This window comes from Trachurus trachurus (genome assembly GCF_905171665.1).
Source record: "Trachurus trachurus genome assembly, chromosome: 14".
Lineage (NCBI taxonomy): Eukaryota > Metazoa > Chordata > Actinopteri > Carangiformes > Carangidae > Trachurus > Trachurus trachurus.
In genome coordinates, this window is record NC_139903.1 from 15906926 (window position 1) to 15930311 (window position 23386).

The window sequence follows — 23386 nt, forward strand, 5'->3', positions numbered from 1 at the left end:
GAAACAGTTCGCTCTAAAAAGGCTTGAAAATACACCTACCTAAGGCTTTGTTATGGTGGTGCTATGGCAGCTACTCAAGTGCAGAAATAAAGACCAGATTAGTTACTCTGCTCTTTATTAGTTAATAAAGAGTGCAGTTTTGTAAAATTGGTGATGAAGATTTCTCTGTGATTTTTTTAAAAACTAATTTTCCCTTGTTTGGCATTTTTGAAAAAATACATCATTTGCTTGGCTTGTGAAGGAAAGAAAACTGGGGGAGTTTGTGAAAAAAAAACAGCATCTGGAACACTCCTCCAACAGCTGGTTAGTTTTGGGGACAGATGATCTATGGCATTTTATAGGAAATGAACTCACCAGGCACCAAGGACCTGCCGAGAGGAGACAGTGGGAACCTTGTTTTCTGCCAGTATGTGATGTTTCACACATTTGTGCCTGGGATAACATGGGTTCATTTTGGAAATGTAATTTTGTTATTTATAACATGATTACATGTAGCTACCCCCTGGACTCCAATGACGACAGGCTTCTCTCTAGACAGTAAAATTGTCAGGAATTAGAAATCACATCTGATTCATGTAGATAAACAGAAACATGGAGGTGATTGTGGGAATGGGCTGATGATGATGTTTATGCACAATGAGAGAGAGCAAAACATTTCTAAGTGTAACCTGGAAAAGAGAGTGTAGAAACACACAAAGCCAGGCTCTCAGAAACATGGGGGAAGTAGAAAATGTGTTACAGTGATCAATTGGAGACTTTACAGGGCCGGCAGCATTCCTCACTATTGGAAAAGCTCATGTTCGTGTCTCGCCCTGCTTTCTTCATCCCTTACGTACCTCTTTTTGGGCCGTCTTCGGGGGCTTTCCTACGGTGCTGGTCATGTGTGCAGCTGGGGATGGAGGCCACGCAACGCTAATCCTCCTCCCCAGCTCAGGAAAGTACCCTGTCTCCCTGTGCAGAACGAAAACAACAAAGAGCCGAGTGTGGCTGCAGCCTCCGGGGTTCAGTGCACCCACCAGAACATGTCCAAGAGACACTGCTTGCTCCCTCCTACCCATCTACCCATGCATGACTCTCCTTCTCTCCCATGCTTTCTCTCTTTGACCCTCTTTTCAACCTATGAAAGACACGTACGATTGCAGACTACAGTGTAATATTCCTGCCTTTCCAGACGAGTGATAGAGGACTTTAGAAGGTCAAAAGAGAGGACACAGAACATAACAAAAGAGCAACCAAATGTGGTCGTGGTGGATTTTATAGAGGTGAATTTATTCCTGTTTGTTATATATTATTCCATGTGATATCGACGGTCTAAAACGCTGGAAGGAAACGTATAGAAAATGTAGAAACAGAAGTGAAACTTATGTCTCCAGTATAGCGGAGAGAAAGAAAAACACCTAGTCTCTGAGCCCAAATGTGAACAAGAACATGTCGTAAGCAAAACCCGGATTAGCAGTGAGGTAGCAGCATTGCATCCTGGGTTATTCCACGTGTTTACAGGTCAACTGTTTTTTTTTGCCTGTCACATTGGGTATAAACTGGTTTTAAAGGGACAACGAGGAGTTTCTATTCGGTTATAAAAAAGTCTCACGTTAATGTGGATGAATCTCCGCTACCCACACTTGTTAATGGGCCCATTTTCGATAAATATATCGTTCTGTCTCTATCGTTATTTTGTTATTATTAGTGGTGGCGGAGATGCTGGTCGATCCGACCAGCGTTTTTTACTTTCGGTTTCGCAACGAGTCATGAGAATAACGCAGCTGAATCGCCGTTTATGGTCGGAACTACGACGGTATGTGAACCTCTTTGAACCTCTGACTTTAATTATTGATGAATGAAAACATGAGTCCGTCTTGCGCCGGTCAAAAGAATTTTACGGTGCGCGCGGAGGCTCATAAATGTAGTGTGAAAACGCTTCGCTTTTCCAAAACTCCTCGTTGTCCCTTTAAGAATAGGCTGTAAAAATCCTCAATGTTGTCAGACTTTGACAATAACAAGTGCAAACCGCCCTGTGTATGGATGTTGCCAAAGGTACAGTATGTAAGAAATCTAAAGCAACTGGCCGTAAAATCCTCCTAATATGTCACAGAGACTCAGGAATAATGTTCATATAACATGATGAACTCACCAACAACAATAGTACAGCCAAAGTATTCGCATTAAAAATCTTTTTTTGCAGACTGCAAATCATGTTTATGTTTTGAATTTACGTGTTTACATGTTGCGCCACCTAGCCCTCTCTCCTAGTCACGGCGGCGTCAGTGGCATTTCAGCCTCCGGTCTGCTTCCACTGAGCTGCCGCTACAACTGGGAGAAAAAATGAGATTGCTGTGTTTTGAATTTGACTGCAGTAACCGTTTTTGGCCACATTCTTACATATGGCACCTTTAAATCAAATTTGACAATTAATTTTCATCTGGTAACGACAGTTTTGCCGGGTGACAACGCGGATTAGCGGTTGCATTTGCTGGTCAAACTTGATCCATAGCATCAACTGTGGATCAACTCAAACGCTCCAGAGTATAAAGAGACCTTGCTAGCATGATGAATATAGAACAGGTTAAAAGATCTCTTTAAAATGTTGACATGTGGTATCAACTAATAAATCCAGCCATGCGTCTACTCTCTCCACTTAATCTTGTTCATTTATGCGAGTCAGTGCCAGTTTTATGTGCAGCGTTTGACACAGTGTGATGTTTATATGCAACTAAAGGTACAGGTGCGAAGGCTGAGGGTGCATCTAGTTTAACACCGGAGTCACAGTGCAGCATTATCCACACCATTATTCACAGCTATTATTAACCGTCCAACCATCAACTCCTCATCCCTACATTTGAAAGAATAGGAACAGGCAGTTTAAATTCAACTCGGTGCCAAAGTGAACGTTAAGCTTATACTTTGTGCAACAGGAACATTTTGTCTGATGTGCTAAAAAACAACAACAGCAAAAAGGTACACAAATATAACATTTCCAACCAAAAATACATGGTGTAATCTCCATGTTCTCATGTGTTTGGAACATGGCAGTGAAACAGTGTCATTTTTATTCAACATTTCACATGGAAGTGCGCTGTTACATCAAGTTCACACCCCGAATTGTGTCTGTTATTTAGATGAGCTATCTGTTTTGAGACTGAAGAGATCACAAACAAAGTGTGAAAAAGACAGTGAACGCACAGGTGGTATGTGACGCTCAGTGTTGCTTTTTTTTTGAATAAGAAATGGATCCTATCTGCAGCATGGTTTTTCCTCTGCCGCTCTTGTTCGTACTGGCGTCCTCTATTGTTGCGGTGTTATTCCTCATCTTTGAGGTAAAAGTACCTCAAAGTACCACAGCAACATGTACACTTTACTGTCTGGGGAGGATTCATTTGAATTTTTAAACAACTGTGTCACCAGGGAGGTACGATCCTTAATGAGACACCCATCACTGTAATAAATGACACTCACTCTTTTATACTGACTGATGGAGTGAAGACAGAAGAACATCATTAATTGGTATTGGAAACAGATGTCATCTCAACACATTTCTTATGTTTGAGGACACAATTGATTATGTTTACTTGATATTTTTTATGATGGATTTGCTCCCAATAAATATAAATCACAATGTATATTAACCTGAAGCAAAATCATTAATCTGGGTGGTGAGTGTTGTACCACATGGGGTCTTTAAAGCATCATAAAATATTACAACCTGGTTTTCTCAACTTGAAAAGATTCTGGTGGTGAGAAGTTTCTAGTTCAGTGCAAAAACTCAGAGGCAAGTTAAGTACACAAGTAAGATATTTAAGATTTGAAGAAATTAATAATGACACTAATCTTAACAGTTTCACACTTAATAAAAGATGAAATGACTACTTTGGGTGCATATCTTTGTATTTACTATGTATGCGTTTGGAGCACAACCTGCGTAATTACGCGTTTGGTGGCTTTTTGACTTTAGTATTTACTAAGTAAGTGTCATGTTTATGAGAGCCAGAGCATATTTGTTTGCAGGGAGGTTGTTTGGCAACTGGCAGAGTTAGTAGAACACCCCCTCCTCTCTCTCTCTCCCTCTCTCTGTCTCTCTCTCTCTCTCTTCAGCTGCCGCGATATTTTCCAGCTCTGGAGCCTCAACCGCACAGCTCGATCGATTCGCATTGATTGTCCCTGACGAGCTGCTCCACTTTCTAGCCAATGTCAGCCAGTCTGCGATCGGGAAGGAGAGAAATGAAGGAAAATCTCTGCCGCCCTGGCGGTGTCATTTCCACACACTTGGCTTGGCCGCCTGCCAGCAGACAGGGCAGCCCAAAGAGGTGGAGTGGACTCTGGGGCTGAGGGAGAGGAGGAGGAGGAGCAGGGCTGATCTCTGTCAGCACCGCACGGCGGATAACCTCTGATCCCTGCATCCCCCCCGGACAAAGAAGCCACTCCTTAAAGCAAGCAAAATATAATATTTATTCCCTACTTATATGTATAGGTAAATCTAAAGCCTGTAACCTAACCTCCAAAAAATCAATGCCCAGACACTAAAAATACATGTAACACAATGTTATGTTGCTGTTTTTGTGCTCATGGCATCTAATCAGAGTCAGAATAGTATTACAATTGTGATGTTATGTGCTCCATTTCTCATATTCAAATAGAATAAAATAACAATAATAATGCAACAAATATTTTCATTTCATGTACCCTGTGATAGATAGATAGATAGATAGATAGATAGATAGATAGATAGATAGATAGATAGATAGATAGATAGATAGATAGATAACATGCCCCAACAGTATAAGTTTGAATTATGTACAGAATTGTTGTTGTTGTAATTATATTATTGCAGATGACTGTAATTGCACTGTAATTATCATCATCAGAGCTGCGTCATTATTAAGGACAGCTCGTGCAGGCAGAGTTCAGTCAGTTTTATTTTGAAGGCGTCCGTCTCTCTCTCTCTCTCTCTCTCTCTCTCTCTCTCTCTCTCTCTCTCTCTCTCTCTCTCTCTCTCTCTCTCTCTCTCTCTCTCTCTATCTCTCTCTCCCTCTCTCTCTCCCCCCTGCTGTCCTGAAACCACACTCAGCCCCGCGGCCTCTCGCGGGTTTATTATGGGCCCGAGCTGAAGCGCGCGCGCGCCGCAGAAAAGTCCAGTTCGGTTTTTCCGCGAAGCTCCAAAAATCTATGAAATGTGTTTGCATGTTCCTCTCTGCAAGCGGGGATGTAGAGGTGGGATTGCAAGGACCGAGAAAGCTGGGGGAACCCACGCGTTCAGCCTCTGAGAAAGTACGCTTTTCTGAAATAACTGACGGTGAATATTTTTTTTCTTTTCACATTTGTCATTAACAGACAGCCACTCTGTGGGATTGTGTTCTCGGAGAATAAGCTCTTTTTTCTGCCCTTTCTTTTTTTTTGTCACCATTCTGCACGGCAGGCTGAGAGACGGACCGCTCGGACTGTGGAAGCCCTCCCCTCTACTCGGATCTGCTTTGGTAGGTGCGAATAAAATGGGCCCGTGTTTGCAAATATGCAGATACATGGAAGAAGGAGGGGGGGGCGGAGGGGTTGGATGTGGTGGTGGTGGTGGTGGAGGGGGGGTCATACTTTGTTGAAGTCTGCTGAAAGTTGGCATGTCATCTTCTTATAGGATCAAGTTATAGCAGGGTGGACAGGGGCTCCTCTGTGTATCTGCAGACCATAGGCTGTGCTGGTACCGCAGAAAGGCGACCGTGCTCATAGATCACTGAGTCCAGACAAAAGACAGCTATTTGGATCTACTCGAAATAAGAATTTAAAAAATAAAATAAAATATAAAAACCTTTGCGTTATAAAGGCGGTGATTGCACTGGAGCGCTGTGCCGGGATGAGGGAGATATTTTACGCGCTGTATAGCAGTTTTTCAAGAACAAATCTTAATTTCTCTTTTATTTAATAAGTCGCCGCCAGCAGCGCTGATACTGATCGAGCTCAACGCTGAGGCAGAAGCTCCGGTGCTTTATTGTGAATCAGCTGTTGGTAATGTTAAACTTGACGCTGCCGGTTAATGAGGGGGAAAAGAAAGGAAAGATCAACGCGCATTAGAGTCGGATCATGCTCACATTTGACAACAGACTGTCTCTGATCGTCACCCTGTTACAGTCTATAATTGAAACTTTTATTTAATCCGCTGCCATCCTGAAATCTGCTAAAGGGATACTATCACAGACGTGAAGTATTCTTAGGCTTTTGGTGTTTATTTATTTTTATATTCCAAATGTCATATTCGTCTTATTTCCCTCCACCTAGCCTATCTCTCTCTCCCTCCCTCTCTCTCTCTATTTGTCTGCGGGCATCATTAGAAAGTTCACAGGTAGCTTTCACCGAGCTACCCGGAGATTTACAGCCAACCCTCCTCCTCCTCCTCCTCCTCCTCTTCCTCCTCCTCCTCCTCCTCCTTTCTGCAATCCGCCACCGGTATCACTGCTCCAAGTGTGTCCATATGTTTGGGAATAATTTGAAGTCACAATGTGCACACGACGTTGCCTGTTTTCCTCCCCTAACTTTTTCTGTGTACACACTCTAATTAGGGAGAATAAGACGCAGCGGGTTCTGGACAGTGGATGAAGCCTTGAGTCTAATTATTTGTCACCACGCTTTTTTAACTTCCTCTGCGTTTGTGCTGTGCTGAGTGTGTGCGCGCGTGCTCGCCTGCCTGCCTGCCTGCCTGCCTGTCCGCGTGCGCGCGCCAGTCGGCAGGAGGTGGGAGGAATAGAGAAGATGTGTTGCTCACCGTAGACAAGCGAACGGGTCCGCAGACAGACGGAGGCGCGTCTGCACACACCGAGAGAAAGAGAGAGGACTTAGTGCATTTGCATCGTGCGCGTGGCCCTGAACTTAACGCGTGAAGTCTTTCCCGCCTCTGCAAAGGTGTCGTCAGCTGCTCCGGAGTTGGTCCCTGACCAAACCGTCTCATAACTCTGCAGGAAATTAGACTATATTTCTTTTTTTCTCTCTCTCTCTCTCGCCGCCTCTAAAGAGATGGCAGCGATTACCTGGCACCTGCGCGTGCAGTGACGTCAGCGAGGGAAACTTATTCAAGAGTTGCGCTCGTGATTCACATGGATGCATGCAGCTGACAGCTCAAGGTGTCACTTTTCACGCCTTGAAATTTGCTCAATTATCAAGTCAGACTTGAGCGATGGTTTTCATTAATGCCACAATAATTAGCTCATTCAATTAAAAATGTAAATAATTCAGGGTTTTGTTTGTTTTTCTTTCGCTGTGGGACATTTAAACACCCACTGACCCTGAATGCTTTCCGCTTTCCCTCCATCACCTATTGATCAAACTAGGCAACGGGCTGAACCATCCAACCGTTCATCCATCAGTCACTGGTCATTGTATTGTAGACTGGCGTGGTGCATCTGTCTCGTGCTTCCTGGTAGAACAGCTGCTATGAAATCACGCACCGCTTTATAAAGATGTGTGTTCAAGGTATCTGTTAGAGTTAGGGACAATTATACACTGAGAGCTGCACGTGAGTGTTAAATGAGCTGTTCATGCTCATACAAGTATGATAACGCCATCAACGTTCACCCAGTAGCTCTGCTGCTGTCTGGAGCTCCTCGTCCTTTACAGTGCTGTGATCCAAACTCATTCACTAATGATTTAAGCTTAAGTTTCTGTAAACGTTCCACACTAAATGAAGACGTCTGCATCGTTTGTATAGCCTGCACCAGGTTTTGTCAATGATTCACATACTGAACATCTGACATATTTATCTGTGGTTGTGAATGGTTTTACAGTGTTTTGACACTCTGTTTACGTCTTATGACCAGCTTCCCTCCAGGTATACACACCACATACAGCAGCACTGACCATAAAAAGACAAATGCATTTTACCAACAGTTATATACCAGACTATGTCTTGGCCGGCACCACCTACTTCCTGAGTCTCTGCCAGTTGCCTGGCAGCTGGTCCTCAAGAAATAGTTTGGCACTTGACCCTTGTTAAATGGTGAATTGTTGTGTTTTTTTGTACATATTAAACAAACATGTTCATTATTGAGCCTCAGAGATGTTGGTGGGTGGATCTTGTTACTTTTTGACAGACCCATGTTAGTTATTTACCCCTGTTTCCACCCCTTTGTGTTCAGCTAAGCTAACCAGCCCCTGGCTGTAGCTCCACATTAAGCATAAAGACAGAGGAGTCGTATCTTTATTCACATCTACATCTCGGCAAGAAAGCAAATAAACACATTTCTCAAAATGCAAAACTTTGCCTTTGAGAGTTTGTCTCAGGTAGTTGATACTGAGCTGAATTTTTCGTGCAAATTATTAGAGTTAATCAATCTACACAAGCATGTTCTCAATAATTTTCTGACAGCATGGACAAGTAGCAAATAGACCGACAGCAAAAACAGAATTTTTCTCAATGGATCAATACAGTAGTCTGTAGAGCAGAGATATCTGGACACTTCTTTTTATCCAAATGCTACATTTCACACTCAAATGACAGTGTGACACTGATTTTTGTGAGGCTGTTTGCATAAAATGTGGGATACATGCTTAAAAGTGACTCTGGGTTCACACCTAGTGGCTGTTAACTGTGGATTTATCAAACCTCACACACTAAGTTGTAGTAATTTGTTATTCACATCTGTCTGAGTTCAGATGAGGTTTTGTTGACAAAGTGTCCACAAAGTTACTGAGCTGATATCAGCTGATTCATCAAAACATTAGTCCAATAAATTCAAAGACTTTCTGTCTGTGAGTGTCTTCACTCAACCAACAGCAACATTTATAATCACATTAAAAGCTTTGTGTTTTTCAGGCTAGTCAATATTCTGGCAGTTGTACCAAATAATTTATTGATCATTAAAACTGAAGCGATTCTCCTCCACTCAGATTTACTCTCCTTTAAGTGTAGAAACAACAAACAGATTCAGTTTGAGCCAGACTCAGCCATTAAAGAAACAGTTCAGAAAGTCATAACACATTCACAGTCCCTCTACAGTTTTGGCCACCAATTATTTTGTTCACCCCAGGCCTCTCAGGCCACACCCGCGCTCAGCAACCTCCAGCTGAGCTCATTGGTTGATCTGAAAAAGGCTTCACACACGTAGTTGTTGGACCATATTGATCACTGTGGCCATCTTTACCCAGATCTTTGGCTCTGGCTGCTAATCCTCTGCAGCAGGTTTGTGCAGATACATTAAAAAGAGGAAAGAAAAAAAAGACCCCGTTATTTGCACCTATTTATTTTCAGGCAGCTTGAGGTGTATGTGTCTTGTAATATGTGACAACTAATTACAGGCCACCCAGAGGAATCTGAGGTTTTGATGTGAACCACAGCATTAAAGCTGGAATATATAACTTTTCCTAATGTAAGTGTTTAAAAACAATCACACCTCTGTTAGAGATTTTTCAGTTCTGTACTTATATTATCCCAAATGTTTCCAGCAATTCCTCAAGCCTAGAGAAATTAATCATGGTTAACTTCATTTGGTTGCCTGTCAATGGCGTCATGCCCCCTCGACACATGTGTCAGTGTTGTGGTTGTCTGCCAGAAGAATTCAAAATTCACTTTTTCTCCATTTTTAAGATACACTTTTTTTTTTTACACCCTGGTCGTTTTCAGCTATGTATTTTAACCGGATGAAGGGTTTTAGTCATCGGATGTCTGGATCTTAAGTTATCAGAGAAAAAAGCCAAACAAATGTTAGACAGCTCAGCTCCCAGCCGCTGGAGACGAACAACATCAGTGAATCACTGATGTAAAACACAAATCTGGATATACGTGGTCTTCCTTCCCAACTAGTCTTCGTAACGGTCTCCTCTCTTCTCAGTGTCTGTCAGGCAAATACTAAAACAGTCGTTTCTCTATTGCAAATCAAATGAGAACAGCTGTCCTCAGTATCTGTCTCTTAATTTTTCTATAAACAAAGTGTAGGTTAGTGTCGCTGTAGTCTATTTATTCGAAAAATCCTCCAATTACTGAAGCCTTTTATCTCAAAGTGACTTCAGTCAGTGATAATAGATATAAATAGTAATTTGTCATATTGACTTCATATTTTGCAGCTGAAACAAAAGCGAGTGTGTATCACTGCGTTGCCATCATACAGTAGGTGTTGCTGGAATTGATAAAAAGCATATCTGTGAAAAGCATCATGTCACATCCGTTCTGTCAGTAATGAAAGCACAGCAGTTGAGATTCTCGTCATTTTATTCTGAAAGACCTGCCTTTTTTTATTTAAAACCCAGCGGTGTCATCAGCGAGGTCAGCTGTTGGCTGATGGGACAATGGTGTCCTGGCTGAATTATTATGTTACAGCTGATCAGTGATATTTTTGAAAGTGTTCATGAGCCGTGATTGCCAACTTCTCCGCTTTGTAGCAGACTTGAGAACTCATTTATTCTAGCTATTGATAATGTGCCAGTTCATTAATTATGTGGAATACTCAAGTCTTTTAGCACATTTACTGTATTTAGATCATTGATGAAGCAGTTGGATCAGAGCTGGATATTCTCCCAGGCCACGATTAATCAGAAAAAAGTGCTGTTGTACAAGTAGCTACTCAGATTTACTTTTGTAAACGCACAGTTTCCATAGAGTTCAATTAGGATCCGACTGGGGAAAAAAGCTCCTTTAGCAACATTAACGTGTTCATAACAGAAACCACTAAATACATTGTCCAGGTCTTATATTACATAAAAGCACACAAATCCTCCTGTATCCCTCGGTCGGTTTGCAGTGCTGTTACACATTCAGCTACAGCCGAGCAGAGATGCAGTAAGTGTTGAGATGCTTTTGGGAAACTGGACCCTGGTCAGTGCTGTAGTGGGAGAAACTGAAACTATGGGGCTGAGGGGCTGCGGAGCTGGCTCTGGTTCACTGGCGCCACATCCCCCTGAGCTGGTGAGAATGTGGGGGCTGTGCTCTTGCCTTTGAAGCTTTACCTCCCACTAATTCTGGCCTTCCAATTTCCACACACTGCACAGACACCCCCCACCCCCCCGCTCCATCCTCTTCCCCTCCCTTTCCCTTTGTTTCCCTTATAAGGACTGGCCCGGCCATTTCCTCAGCTTTTCTGTGGGAGGTGGTATGCTTGTTTGTGAACACGGACAGGTCAGGAGAACAGCAACATAGTTTTGTCTTTCATAGATGAGCAGTCACAGGGAATCTTACGCTTAAAGCCTGTGGATACATGCATCTCTTTTCAGTGGGGAGTCTGCCACTACTGGCCCAGTGAACCCTCTTCAGAAGCCTCACCGCACCATTTAATCCACTATTCCTCCAAAATATATTGTGCTAGAGGTTTGGTCTTTAAAACTAATTAGGTGGGAAATAATTGATTGACACAGTCAAATGGCAGCAACCAAAAGAAATCAAAAGTTAATCAAAGAAAATGAACTTCCTCAGTGCTGTTATGGGCTTTTGGAGAGATTTTCAGCAGCTTTCCAGATGGTTAGGGACTAATACACATTCTGTATCACGAGCTTATACACTTGGATCAATGACCATGTAATTGATGTGCTACATATATTAAGTGTATATGAATGGAGTTTATATGTACAGTGAAACATTCATAGCAGCCTTTTAAGCAGGCTCTACAGGTTATCTATAGAGACATTATTATTGATATCATGTATTGATGATTCAGGAGTTCAATAGGTCAAATACAGAAGTTCACCTGGCCATCATTTCAACACAGGTAGTAGTGATCACATGGTTCAGTGTTGTTGAATGACACAGCACAGCTTCAGGGACTTTTCTGTAATGACAACCACAATGACAACTGTTTGTTTATGTAATGTTGTGTGTGTGTACAGTATGTGTGTGTGTTTTAGCTTAAAGTGACAATGACAGTGGTCCTAACAGAGTCTTTTAGTTAAGAATATAAAACTAATATCAAACGTTAAAGGGCCTTTTAGTTACAATACTTGATAGTTTGTGATTCATGTAGTTTACCAAAGCGATTTCTGTCCTCAATACAACTTAATTAATTAGATTTTTTTCATACGCATAATTCCTTTTCTTTGCTAAGCAATCAGAGAAACACCAGGGGAGAAGGTGTTGATTCACCGGTCAGGAGTCTGTGAAGTCTGATTTGTAGATTGATGTGTTAAAAGACGAAGCAGAGAGGCAATTAAAACTTTTGATTTTCTGAGGTTGAATTATAATTTGCTATCAGCATATCTTGATCATTGGTTTTGGGGCTATAAATGAAAACACTGGGTGACCCCAGTCAAAGAATTAATTTTGAAAGACTAATTTCATTAAGCCTGAGCGTCACTAACTGAGAATGACTGAAAATTAATTTTCATCTCAGTGTCTAATTCGACTGTTTGCATTGTGAATATTACGAAACATCGTTTGACACCTCTCACATTGTCTGAAGACAAATGTGAGAGGTGTCACTTGTGGTGATAATATACTGTATCTATGGAGAATTGTCACATGGATATGATATGGATGTGTTTATATTGGGTTAACAGTTAACATTGTTTGTGGTAACTGCACTGTCAGTCACAAAAAGCAGCTGTTTTCAACCAAAAAACTCTAAAAACTCTGCTGTTAGTTGTTAGAAAATAGCTGGTGAACAAAAACCTTTGGTGGAGACCAAACGCAGAGCTAAAACTGAGTGAATTATGGACTTACATTCATCAGGTGGGCAGAGACACCACATCAACACGACACTCTCATAACATGCATGTTAACTGTCTGTTTAGCTCTTCTTGCACTGACCCAAACCCCAACAAAAAATGGAAAATGTTTCTCTTGAGTGTTTCACTGTTTTTGCTGCAGCGATCGCTAATGAGTAATTTACACACGTCTCTTCTCTCTCTTGTGTAACGTTTCCAGACGGCCCATGGAAGAGCGTGGATGAGGGCTGAGCTTTAGAGCGGGCAGAAGGCTCCGGGGCCTGTCTGTTGTCAGCCGGTTGATTGGTCCATTGAGGTGAGGCGCCACTCTCACCGGGGGCACAGAACGGACCGAGAAAAGGTCTTTGCTCCCCCTCCTCGCTCACCCCTGCCCCCTTTCCACCCTCACCCCCAACCCAGGCACGTACGCTCTGGACCATGTCTACCGGGCTGTCGGAGGGGGGCCGGACAGAGGACCGGAGCAGCTGCAAGCAGGACTCTCCTGTTACAGAGCGCAGGAACCGCAGTGGCATCATCAGCGAGCCCCTCAGCAAGAGCCTTAAGAACTCCCGTACCCTCTCCCAGTATACAGCGGTCTCCTCTGCCACCACCAATGGACACACGGACAATAGTGAGAGTAAGAGCCGCTCGGCCAAGCCTCAGCCGCCCCCGCAGCCCCAGCCCACTGTCTCCGCACTGACGGCAGCCAAGTTGGACCGAACCCTAGAACAGGTTCTGGAGGGACAGAATGGCCTGCTGCACTTTGCCCAGGCAGCAGCACTGTTAAAGCGGGCCGGTATGGAGCACATGCTCCTGCCTGGGGGCATGGGAGTGGGAGTTGGCGGCGGAGATGGAAGCTCGGGGGCTAGCGACTTGGAGGGTACGTCTGTCACGGACGCCGTAGGTGGTCCTGTTGACTTCCCATATGGAGTAGGGGGTGGCTTCCCCTTCAACCCGGGGCTTTTCATCATGACGCCGGCTGGAGTGTTTCTGGCAGACAGTGCACTACACATGGCCAGCCTGGCCGAGTACCCAGCGCAGAGTGAGCTGGCCTCTGCTATCAACTCCGGTAAAAAGAAGCGAAAACGTTGCGGCATGTGCCCACCTTGCCGACGGCGGATTAACTGCGAGCAATGCAGCAGCTGCCGGAATCGCAAAACAGGCCACCAGATCTGCAAGTTTCGCAAATGTGAGGAACTGAAGAAAAAGCCCTCTGCTGCTCTGGAGGTAAGAGAAGAGGATGGTGGTTATGATGTGTCTTTTGCTTTTGTGAGCCGTTCTTCAGGGGTCTCCTGAAATGAGCTGAAAGGGGTTTTGAGCCAAAGAGTCACTACAAAGCTTCAATTCATTTACAAAAAAAACGAACCAGACACCTAGGGGCGAAAAAACAAACAAATGAGCCACAAGTTTATCACCATGGGATCTAAAGTTTAGAGTCAGTCCACAATGAGGAACTGGAGAATTGTTTTCAAATTACCAGAGAGCTCTGCAAACCTCACAGACGAGTTTCTGCTTCACATCCGAAAACCTTTGCTTCATACCTGAATGTCATTCCCCTTTAAGGGAAGTAGTACAGGGGGGCTTGTTTATAGGGTGAGGGCTCCACAAGCAGGGAAATGACAGGTGGTGCGGAGTTCAGTGGATATGTGCAGGGTAAGCATGCACCATGGGGTCTCCTTAATCTGTTCGCCATAACCCCACCATCACCCTTCTCACACCTTTCAATCTAAAGAGAAAGATCTCTGCCCAAAACACCACATGGTTTGTGTTTTTCACACACAGTAGTTCCCCGGCAGCAGAGCCTTTTTGCACATCCTCCTTTGTGCCGACTTGTGCATATGCTGATTGTACAGAAATGTTCAACTGTGTTTGGATACAGGGTGGCAGTAATTGAGAATATGTGTACAGTATGTTTGAGCGCAAGTGTGCATGCGTGGGTATGTTTGTGTATGTTTGTGCATGTAACAAGGCCCATCTGGCTGCAGAGCTGTCATCTGGAGCACCAGGTGTCAGTGCGGCACATGCACCCCCCCCCCTCCCCCCTCCCCCCTCCCGCCCCCACCCCTTCGCCTTTCACTGCCTTTCGCTGTCCTTCTCTCCGGTGACACTCCTGCTCATCTAAATGTCCCTCCAAACTTCCTGTGTGTTACCTCCATCACACTCGGTGGCCTAACTAACCCCCGACCGCGGAGACAGAACGACCAATCATGAAATCAATTTCAGCAGATGTTCCATCTCAAAGGAAATAAACTTTTGGGATCGATGGATAATAGTGTCACTTTGACATTACATAATAAATTGATAGATACGTAACGCAGCGTGAACATGAACCAATGGAGAGGTCCCTGGTCTAATTGACACCAAACGGGATCGGTGCTTCAAACTGCTAATGGCTTTACTTCTTTCTCTTTCTGATGCTGATTGAGGGTGACAGCTTGGACTCTTGTTTGTAGGCTGAAAGGTTGGTTGTTCAATCTCCATGTGCTGACGAGGGCCATCCACACTGGAATGCTCCTTAAAGGGACAGTTTTGTTATTGGACAAACAAAGTGATGAAAACAATTCACAGCTTGCAGAGATTTATAATGTGCTTAAGTGAGATAATCCAGCAAACTGAAGATCATGTCTGGTTTTTATTGAGCAGTGACTGAGCCACAGTCTAGTGTGAAAAGTCTGTGTGTTCACCAACGCTCAACAGTAACAGAATATACAGGACTTGTATTTTGCTCTTGGCAGCAGTTATTATCCTGGAGTAGAAACATTTAGTCCAGTGATTGATTGGCCAATTGGAAGAAAAATAATTGACATCTGTTTTGATAATCAATGAAGTGCTTTGGCGATTCTTTTTTTCTTTTTTTTCAAGCAGAAATTATAAACCAGTGCCAAATAGTATCTGATTTCAGAATCTTAACTGAGAAGGTTTCCTGCTTTTCTTTGTCTTATTTGTCTCAGTGAAAATTTGATGGACATTTGTGACAATTGAATTAATATTTCAGAAGCTAGAAATAATAAGTAGATCAATCAATTTGGAAACAATTGTTAGCCACAGCCCAAATGGTGAGCAGCAATGAAAAGCATGCCTTAGTTGTTGTGCAGTGAATTAGCTACAACATTAACAGAATTGTGGCGTGGCCCTTTAATAGTGTGACGTTCAAGGATCACCACGTGTGAATCCGCCAGGCTTTCTGGCGCGTTTAGGATCAGACCGATGTGTCTGGATATCGGCATGTTGTTTTCCAGTGTTGTGTTCAGCAGCAAATTGATGAGAGGCTTCATTTGTCTCTGCTGATGATTCACCAAAGTGGGGAGATGTGTCAGCTTTGCAATGTAGGTGGTACGACTCGATGTCTGCAACAAAAAGGAATTTAATTCTAATTTATGATTCGCAACTGATGTTGGCATAGCTAGTTAGCCTAATACCAGACGTTCACACCATAGATGCCAAACCCAAGGGGGCTTGAATATTCATGAATGTTGATATAGGTCATCATGTTGCTTGTAACGTCACAGTCTGCTGATGAAAGAAACTCCAGGGTACCATAAACCTGCCAAGCCTCCAAGTACCAAGTATAATAGCAGTCTGATTATTGACTTTAGTAATTGTATGGGCTGTAATTACCTTGCACACAATTTTTACTCCTGACATTTGAGAAGCTCTACAACTCACTAATTTATTTAATGTGTCTGTCAAGCAATTTCCTCTTTTTCAGAGCAAAAATGAGAAGGCAAATCTCTGCTTACAACTAATTTTCACATTTACAGTTTAGTATAACAATATTAGGGTAATGAGTATTTTTAAAGGATAATATAAGTGTGTCTAAAAGGTTGCAGCTGTAGTGTGCGGCGCTGCACTCCTCTACCACACGAGTCCTGGTGGTGTCCACACAGCATCAGTGAAGCTGTCAAAGCAAACATTGTGGAAAAACAGTTTACAGACCAAAACACCTCAACCAGGCCACCAGACATCAATATAAAGGTACAAAGTTTTATTCTTTTTCACTGCACAAAAAACTGAGATTGTTACAAAGAAGTCGGTCCCTGCATTAAATAAAATAAAGGCAGTGGCGATATTAGTGGTTAGAGATCAGTTGCCAGAACAGCAGGTGTATTGAAGCCATTCAATAGATGAAATGTGACATTAAACCAACAAAGATGTGGCGCCTTCACGGAGGTCTGAAGGTTTCTACCGAGCCACAGATGTAGTGAAGGTCACGAGGCAGCGGAAGGGAAAGGCAAGAAACATTCAAACTATAGTGTGTAACTCCTGCACATGATGAACCCAAACCTTAACCTCAGTCACCTGACAACCTGCTGCGAGAAATGAAAGCTTTGTGACAAAATAATCCTCGTAATATTCCTCTGAAGTTGCCTTTAGAAACTGAATGGTCTTACACGCGCTCCTTACGGTATGTTTCAGACAACGAGTTGATTTTAAAGTTTATGACTTTACGCAGCTCATCGTGTTCATGCTGCAGCACTAGTGACAACTGGGCCTTAAGAGAAGACCACTATTCTCATTCAGTCTGCAACCTGTTCCCCCAGCAGCACAGTATCATCATTTTTCTCCCTGAACAGAGCTCTGACAGTTGTACAACGTTTTCAATTTTGCCTGTTTACTTTATTTGTCCTCATGCACTCATACATTTTCTATTAGCAGTCTAGCAGTTGTCTCCGATGGCTTTGTTATTAAGTCAACAGCTCTCGTTCAGGTGCAGGTGGCAGGTGATTAGATCAGAGGATACGGGCCGCGCCGTCAGCCGGCGTGATGTCATCAGTGTGAGTTTAAATGTCAGAGGACGAGATTCATGGATGATGTGCTGCGTCAGGAGGGAAAGTGGTTGAGTGGAGAGTCAGCAGTAAATCCCAAATGTCAATATTGAGTAGATGATGTAAGATTGTCAATTACAGCGTATGGTTTTTATTGCCTTTAAAACAAGGGGTTCTGCAAAAACGAAATTCTTGCTTCCCATCAGCTCCTTTAATGCATATTCAGGGTGACTTGGGCAGCACCTGTGCCAGCAGAGAAGATCCTCCTGGCTTTCTGAGTCCACAGTGAACTGCAGTGAGCCTCAGCTGTGGCTCAAACAGCCCCTGAGTGTCACATTCCCCTTCAATCAAAGGCAGGGCGGCACATCCCCGTCTGCTATGGCTGTTGCACTCAGTGTGCAGCCTCTAAAGGGGCATGACGTCTTATTTAACATGTGTCTTGCGGTCAGTTTGTCAGTTGGTTGTGACTGCTTTCTGGCCCGTCTACGTGTGCGCGCGCATGTGAGCACAAAAAAAGAAAGAAAGAAAGACTGGAAGAAATATATTGGCTTTGCTTTTTTTTTTTTTTTCTTACTGCGTTTGCATCGCGGGGTTACGCTTGTGTGTTTGTAGAAGCCTGTGAGCGTATACGGGTTGGTACACAAGTGCAGTCCAGCAGCAGTGTGCTTATTTTAAGGGTGTTGACGGTTTCCATTGAAAGCTCATGGCAGCTCAAAGAGGAGCGTAAAATTGGCAAGTGAGGGGGAGTTAGCATGCTGAGGCCTTTGCCACCTCATAGCTCACTGGCTGAAGATGTCTGGATTTATTCTGGGAATGCTACATTTGAGAGAAATAAGTGGGAAGGCAGTTCCTCTTTGCCTGTGTCTGAATACCCTCCAGTGGTGTCAGTCTCAGCGACGCTGTTCAACACAGAGCGACAGAAGGAGAGTCAGGATTAGGAAGTTGTAGTGTACCTTGTTTTTACTTGTATGTCACTGTATTACATTCAGGGTGTACTGTGTATGTGTGTGGGCTGTATTTGAAAATATTACAAGACAGGGGGATGAGCCTTTGTACCTTTGTCTACTTATAGAATAATATATTTTGTAATGAAATTCACAGGTTACGTGTTTGTCGTCAGGCTGGGCTAATACCTGAACTCACTCAGGGGCCACTTTGCCAGTATCATACATTGATATGGGAGCTGTGTATTCCCTCATGGTCTCTCCTGCCTCCCAGACACCGTACACCAGACAGTCAGGACAGAGGAGACTCATGCAAACTGACAGGCATGCAGACTGACACTGAGACACATGGATGTGTGGGCAAGTTGCTGGGCAGACAGAGGGACAAGTTGGAGTGGACAGAGGAGGCTGAGGAAGACGAGGAGAGAGAGAGAGAGAGAGAGAGAGAGAGAGAGAGAGCAGTGAGGTAGCCAGGGTGTCGTGCTGTGCACCGCTATCTTGATCAGGAATAGTTTTTACTCTGAAAGACACAGTCAGGTTATTTACAAAACCAAAACAGGCTGTCGTCGACCTAGTGTGCACAGGTTCTGTCATTGTCAAGTGGGGAAAAAACTGTATCTCAGTGAGAAAATGTAAACATTTTCAACATTTAAATGCTATTGAGAAAGAAAATCATTATCCAAAAAGCTGGATTTCCAAATATCTATTAATCTTTAACCAAATTAGCCCAACTCAAAGAGTATTGAGGGATGGTGTGAAAGATTTGGAGCCTTATCTGTAGGATCCATCGTTCATTTCCCAGCATCGTCTCTGGCGTATTTACAACCAGAGCTGGAACAGGAAAATCAATCTGCAAATGTTTAGATGATCGGCTAATCGTTACAGTCATTTTTCATGAGCGAAAACGCCAAACCGTCTTCACCACATACAGTAGTTACAGTAAGTGGAGTAACAGGAGACATCCCATCACTGTGGCCCAGAAGAAATGATGAATATGACTCCTCCACTATTTCTTCAAGTGATTGATTGATTAATCCATAAAAAAAATAATAATCACAGGATTCATAGGATCATATTTGTTAGTTGGAGATGTGTTTACACCGCTGTCATGTTTTAATTAACTAACTCAGGACTAATGGGTCCAGTGTTTTTGCCCCGGCGCACGTTAGAGTATGAATGTATTTACATATCAGTCATACCTGACACAGGAGGAGAGAGCAGGCTCAGGAAAACGCTTCACCTCTTCAGACAGAAACTGAGTGTTTATGCCAACTAGAGGTCACTGGTGTTTTCATTTGCTCATTTTAAAGGATTTTTCTCTGCTTCTTTGCACACAGGAGACAGTTTTACAGCCCACATACAATACAGGGGATGTGGAGATGCTTTGCGTTTATTGTGTCGGTTTGTGTTTTCAGTTTTTTGTTGTTGTTGTTGCTGTTTTTTTTCCTGTGGGTGTCCGTAAGGGAATCCTCACAACTGTGGATGATAAAAGCCATGAAAACAATAACCAGGCTGCTCATTGGTGCCCTGGGGCAAAAACTGAATTCGCGATGGCTTAAACTGGCAAGCGGGAATGTGCATCGGTTAACACCTAACAACATGCGCTGTGCTCTGAAAAGGCTGTTATATGAATGAAGGTGGATGTAAGTCACAGAAGAAGTGGTAAAGCCGCTTTTTTCTGTTTTCTACTTTTGCAGGTCGAGACACTCAAACTGTCGGCGCCATCGCTAAGACAAATGCGCTTTCCTCGTTTGAGAAAACATCCATCGATTATAGTGATTGGCCACTTCACACCCACAGATCCAATCTGTTTGAACCTGTGCAATCAGTGTTGGTGAACGAAGGTTTTTTTTTTTTTTTTTCTATTCCTGAGCGGCTGCCATTTTTTCCATTGATTGCACATGTTTGATAATGAGGAAAAAACAGCTTTTACAGTTCAACCAAGGGACGCCTTGATTTTCCTCCCCACGCATTACGTCACGGTCAGTCCGGCCTCTTCTGACATCTGTGGCAGCGCCAGATGTTGCTGTCCTCTGACTGTCTTCTGAACAGCTGAGTTGTGCTGCAGAAAGGTCATCACGGAGATGGATGAGGGGCTAACTATACTTAACACACAGACCATGAAATAATGTGGCAATATGCTGCCGTTAACCTCCAGGGCTGTGGTTCGTGTTAATATTCATTTCAGCCAAAAAGAGAGAATCTCCAAACATGTGGTACATCCTGCGCCATCTCCATGAAAGCCACAGAAAGATTAAGTGAGTCATGAAAAAAAAAATACGAGCAGCACCATAAACACATTCAATCTAAACTTTCCTCCATCAAACTACATTTACTACTTCTTTGAGAAACTGATAGGAAGTTGAGAAGCTGATGTGAACTGGCACTCACACATGTAGGCAACGAAACAGCACTGTGTTATTCAGTGTCTCTGCTGTCAGATTATTCCTGATTGAGTCAATTTAACAAATAAAGCACAGTGTGGGCTAAATTTGGCTGAGATCACCGGAGTAATTACCTTGTTTGAAGTCTTTTTACCCGAGCAAAAATGTTTCATTTTTGTCAGCAGGAGTTAACTTTCAAAATCAAAGTAAATGAAACCTGGGGAGCGCGAACCCTGCTGTCACTCAGTTTCATGTCCAGATATGAACAATAGCATTCAAAAGAACATTGTACTGCTGATTCAAGGGTAGAGGAATGGTTTAAGTGAGCCTAAAAAGTAATTAGGGCTGGTATTGTTTTTGAACAAACTTCTCTGGACTAATGGGCCATTTGCCTCTGAGTTTACTTTGTTGAGAAACTCATAATTTCAGTGCAGCTGTGCAAGAGAGCCACACAACGAGACACACTAAATGCTAAATCTGAGTATGTTCAGGTTACAAATAATATTTTCCATCAGAATTTTGGGGGGCAGCGTTTTATCTCTGCTGTAACGGCGATACGACTACACCACTGTCAGAGATGTATGACACATGCAGTACATCTTTTCTTTTCAATAAGAAAGGTGTGAGTGTGTTTTTGTGTTTGCACTCCCAGCGTGCATGATTCCTTATTAAACCTTCTGCTGTTGGGGGGAAAAAAAAGTGAATCTGAATCCATCGTGTATGAGAATTTTAGTTTAACAGTCTCACTGTTTGGTGTGATTTCGGGGGTGTATTGTGAGTGTCGGTTAATGTGCCACTGTGTGTGGAGGTGTGTGACTGTACTTGAATACATATTGGTTCGGTGTGAGAGTGTGTGTGGGTGCATAAATGTTTGCCGAGCTCCTCCTGCCTCGCTCCAGGCAGAGCTGGCTAACGGAAGAATCCGTGCTGCAGAATCGAGTTGCAAAAGGGACGCCAGCCGTGCAGCTCCGGGGACCCGAGTGGCTCCTCTATCTCCTGACTGGCAGGCCGCTGCCGAGCCCTGCAGCAGCATGCATGTGTGCCACTCCTGCTCAGTGCAATCACACACACAGATAACCACAGCGCGGGAGGGGAGGGGTAGGTTGGGGTGGGTTGGGGGGGGGGGGACGGAAAACGGCATCATCATTGATGATGGTGTGGGAGAGCAGCGCTGTGGTGGTGGTTAAATAATAAATGTGGCATATCGGGTTTTGTGTGAAGCCAGGACTGAAACCCGTTCCTGTGGTGGTGGTGGAGCTGTGGAGGGAGGGAGGGAGGGAGGGAGGGAGGGAGGGAGAGAGGGAGGGGGCAGCTGATGGACCAGACAATGTAGGACGTAGAGATTTCACACATATTACTCATCTAGGGATAAAGAGCTTGTGCTGCGTTGATTTGCTCTTAAATCAATTCCTTTAAGTCTTTTATCAGATAAAAATACCGAATATTCACCGTTGTGGCTCTTTGCACCTTTGTCTGTTGTGTCACAGTCCCAAATTGGAGATCTGCAGGTTTTGGCTCTTTGTTGTTGACTCTTTGAGCTCCTTGGCTTCTGATAGTGAATTCACCCAAAAAAAAAAAAAAAGCAATTGATTAATCAACAATGATTATTGTTAGTTTCCGCCCCAAATTAAAGAATCAGCAGAGGACGTAGGAGCAGCACAGCAGGATTACTGTATGCTGCTCTGTCAAGGTGTGAAGAAAATTGTAACTTTTGGGATTATGTTTGTGAGAGCTTTGAAAAATGTGCTGGTTTTCATTAACAACTCCAATCTCCTCTCCTCTCCTCCTCCTCCTCCTCCTCCTCCTCCTCCTCCTCCTCCTCCTCCTCCTCTCTTCCTCTTCCTCTTCCTCTTCCTCCTCCTCTTCCTCTTCCTCTTCCTCCTCCTCCCCCTCCCCCCTTGTCTTCTGTTTCTCCAAGAAGGTGATGCTTCCTACAGGAGCGGCGTTCCGGTGGTTCCAGTAGGACTCCTCCTCCTCCTCCTCCACTCCCTACCCAAAGCTCTGCCATCAAGTGCAATGCCAACTCCTGGATTGTCTCCGGAAAACAGACACTGGCTAATAAACAAACAAGCAACAAATAAAATTACAGGAAAAAAAACCAACAACAACAACTTTGAAAAAAACACAAAAAAAAACAACAACAAAAAAACAAAAAACAGAAATGAAGCAGAAAAAAAAAATCAATCGGGTAATGGATGCACCTACTTATTCCTTGAACCAAAAATGAAGCGTAAAGAAAAGCATCTATGGCAACTTTCATTCCCTTTTCTATGTTTCCATTTTGGTACCTTTTGTCCTTTTTCCAGCAGTTTTTTTTTCTGTTGCTTAAACATGGAACTGTTCATTACCAGAAACAGAAATGACGGACTGAGTGTGGACAATCAACTAATTTCTGTGTTTGGTGTTAATGTTGTTCATGTGTGGAAAGATACAGTACTTGTGTAGAGAATGTAAATTTACAGCTATATTTTAAAACTAGTGGCTAATGGCAAACATTATTGTAATTCTTCACCATTATGTTACTTAAACCCTTCGTCTGTTTCATTCATCGGTTTCCACGATTCCTTTCGTCCCAGCGGTTTTCAGACAGATCAGTGGTGCAGGCGAGGAAAAAAAAAACAAAAAAAAAAACAAGGAAGAAAGAAAATGTTTCAAATTGTGACGCCATTGATTTCAGACTGAAACGAACCTG

At 43.4% G+C, this 23386-nt stretch overlaps 1 protein-coding gene across 2 annotated transcripts; it reads left to right on the forward strand.

The window, feature by feature from the left end:
• The first annotated feature begins 5092 nt into the window (after positions 1-5092).
• On the forward strand, positions 5093-23341 carry cxxc5a (CXXC finger protein 5a). Of its 2 annotated transcripts, XM_083986102.1 has the most exons (5): positions 5093-5287; positions 5411-5468; positions 12821-12916; positions 13021-13827; positions 22613-23341. In XM_083986102.1, exons 4-5 carry the CDS (start codon positions 13039-13041, stop codon positions 22655-22657), a joined length of 834 nt encoding a protein of 277 aa, XP_083842228.1. In that variant the 5' UTR covers positions 5093-5287; positions 5411-5468; positions 12821-12916; positions 13021-13038; the 3' UTR covers positions 22658-23341. The 2 variants fall into 2 exon arrangements, with proteins under 2 accessions (XP_083842228.1, XP_083842229.1); XM_083986103.1 differs by having other exon boundaries at positions 12821-13827; positions 22616-23341.
• The last annotated feature ends 45 nt before the right edge of the window (positions 23342-23386 follow it).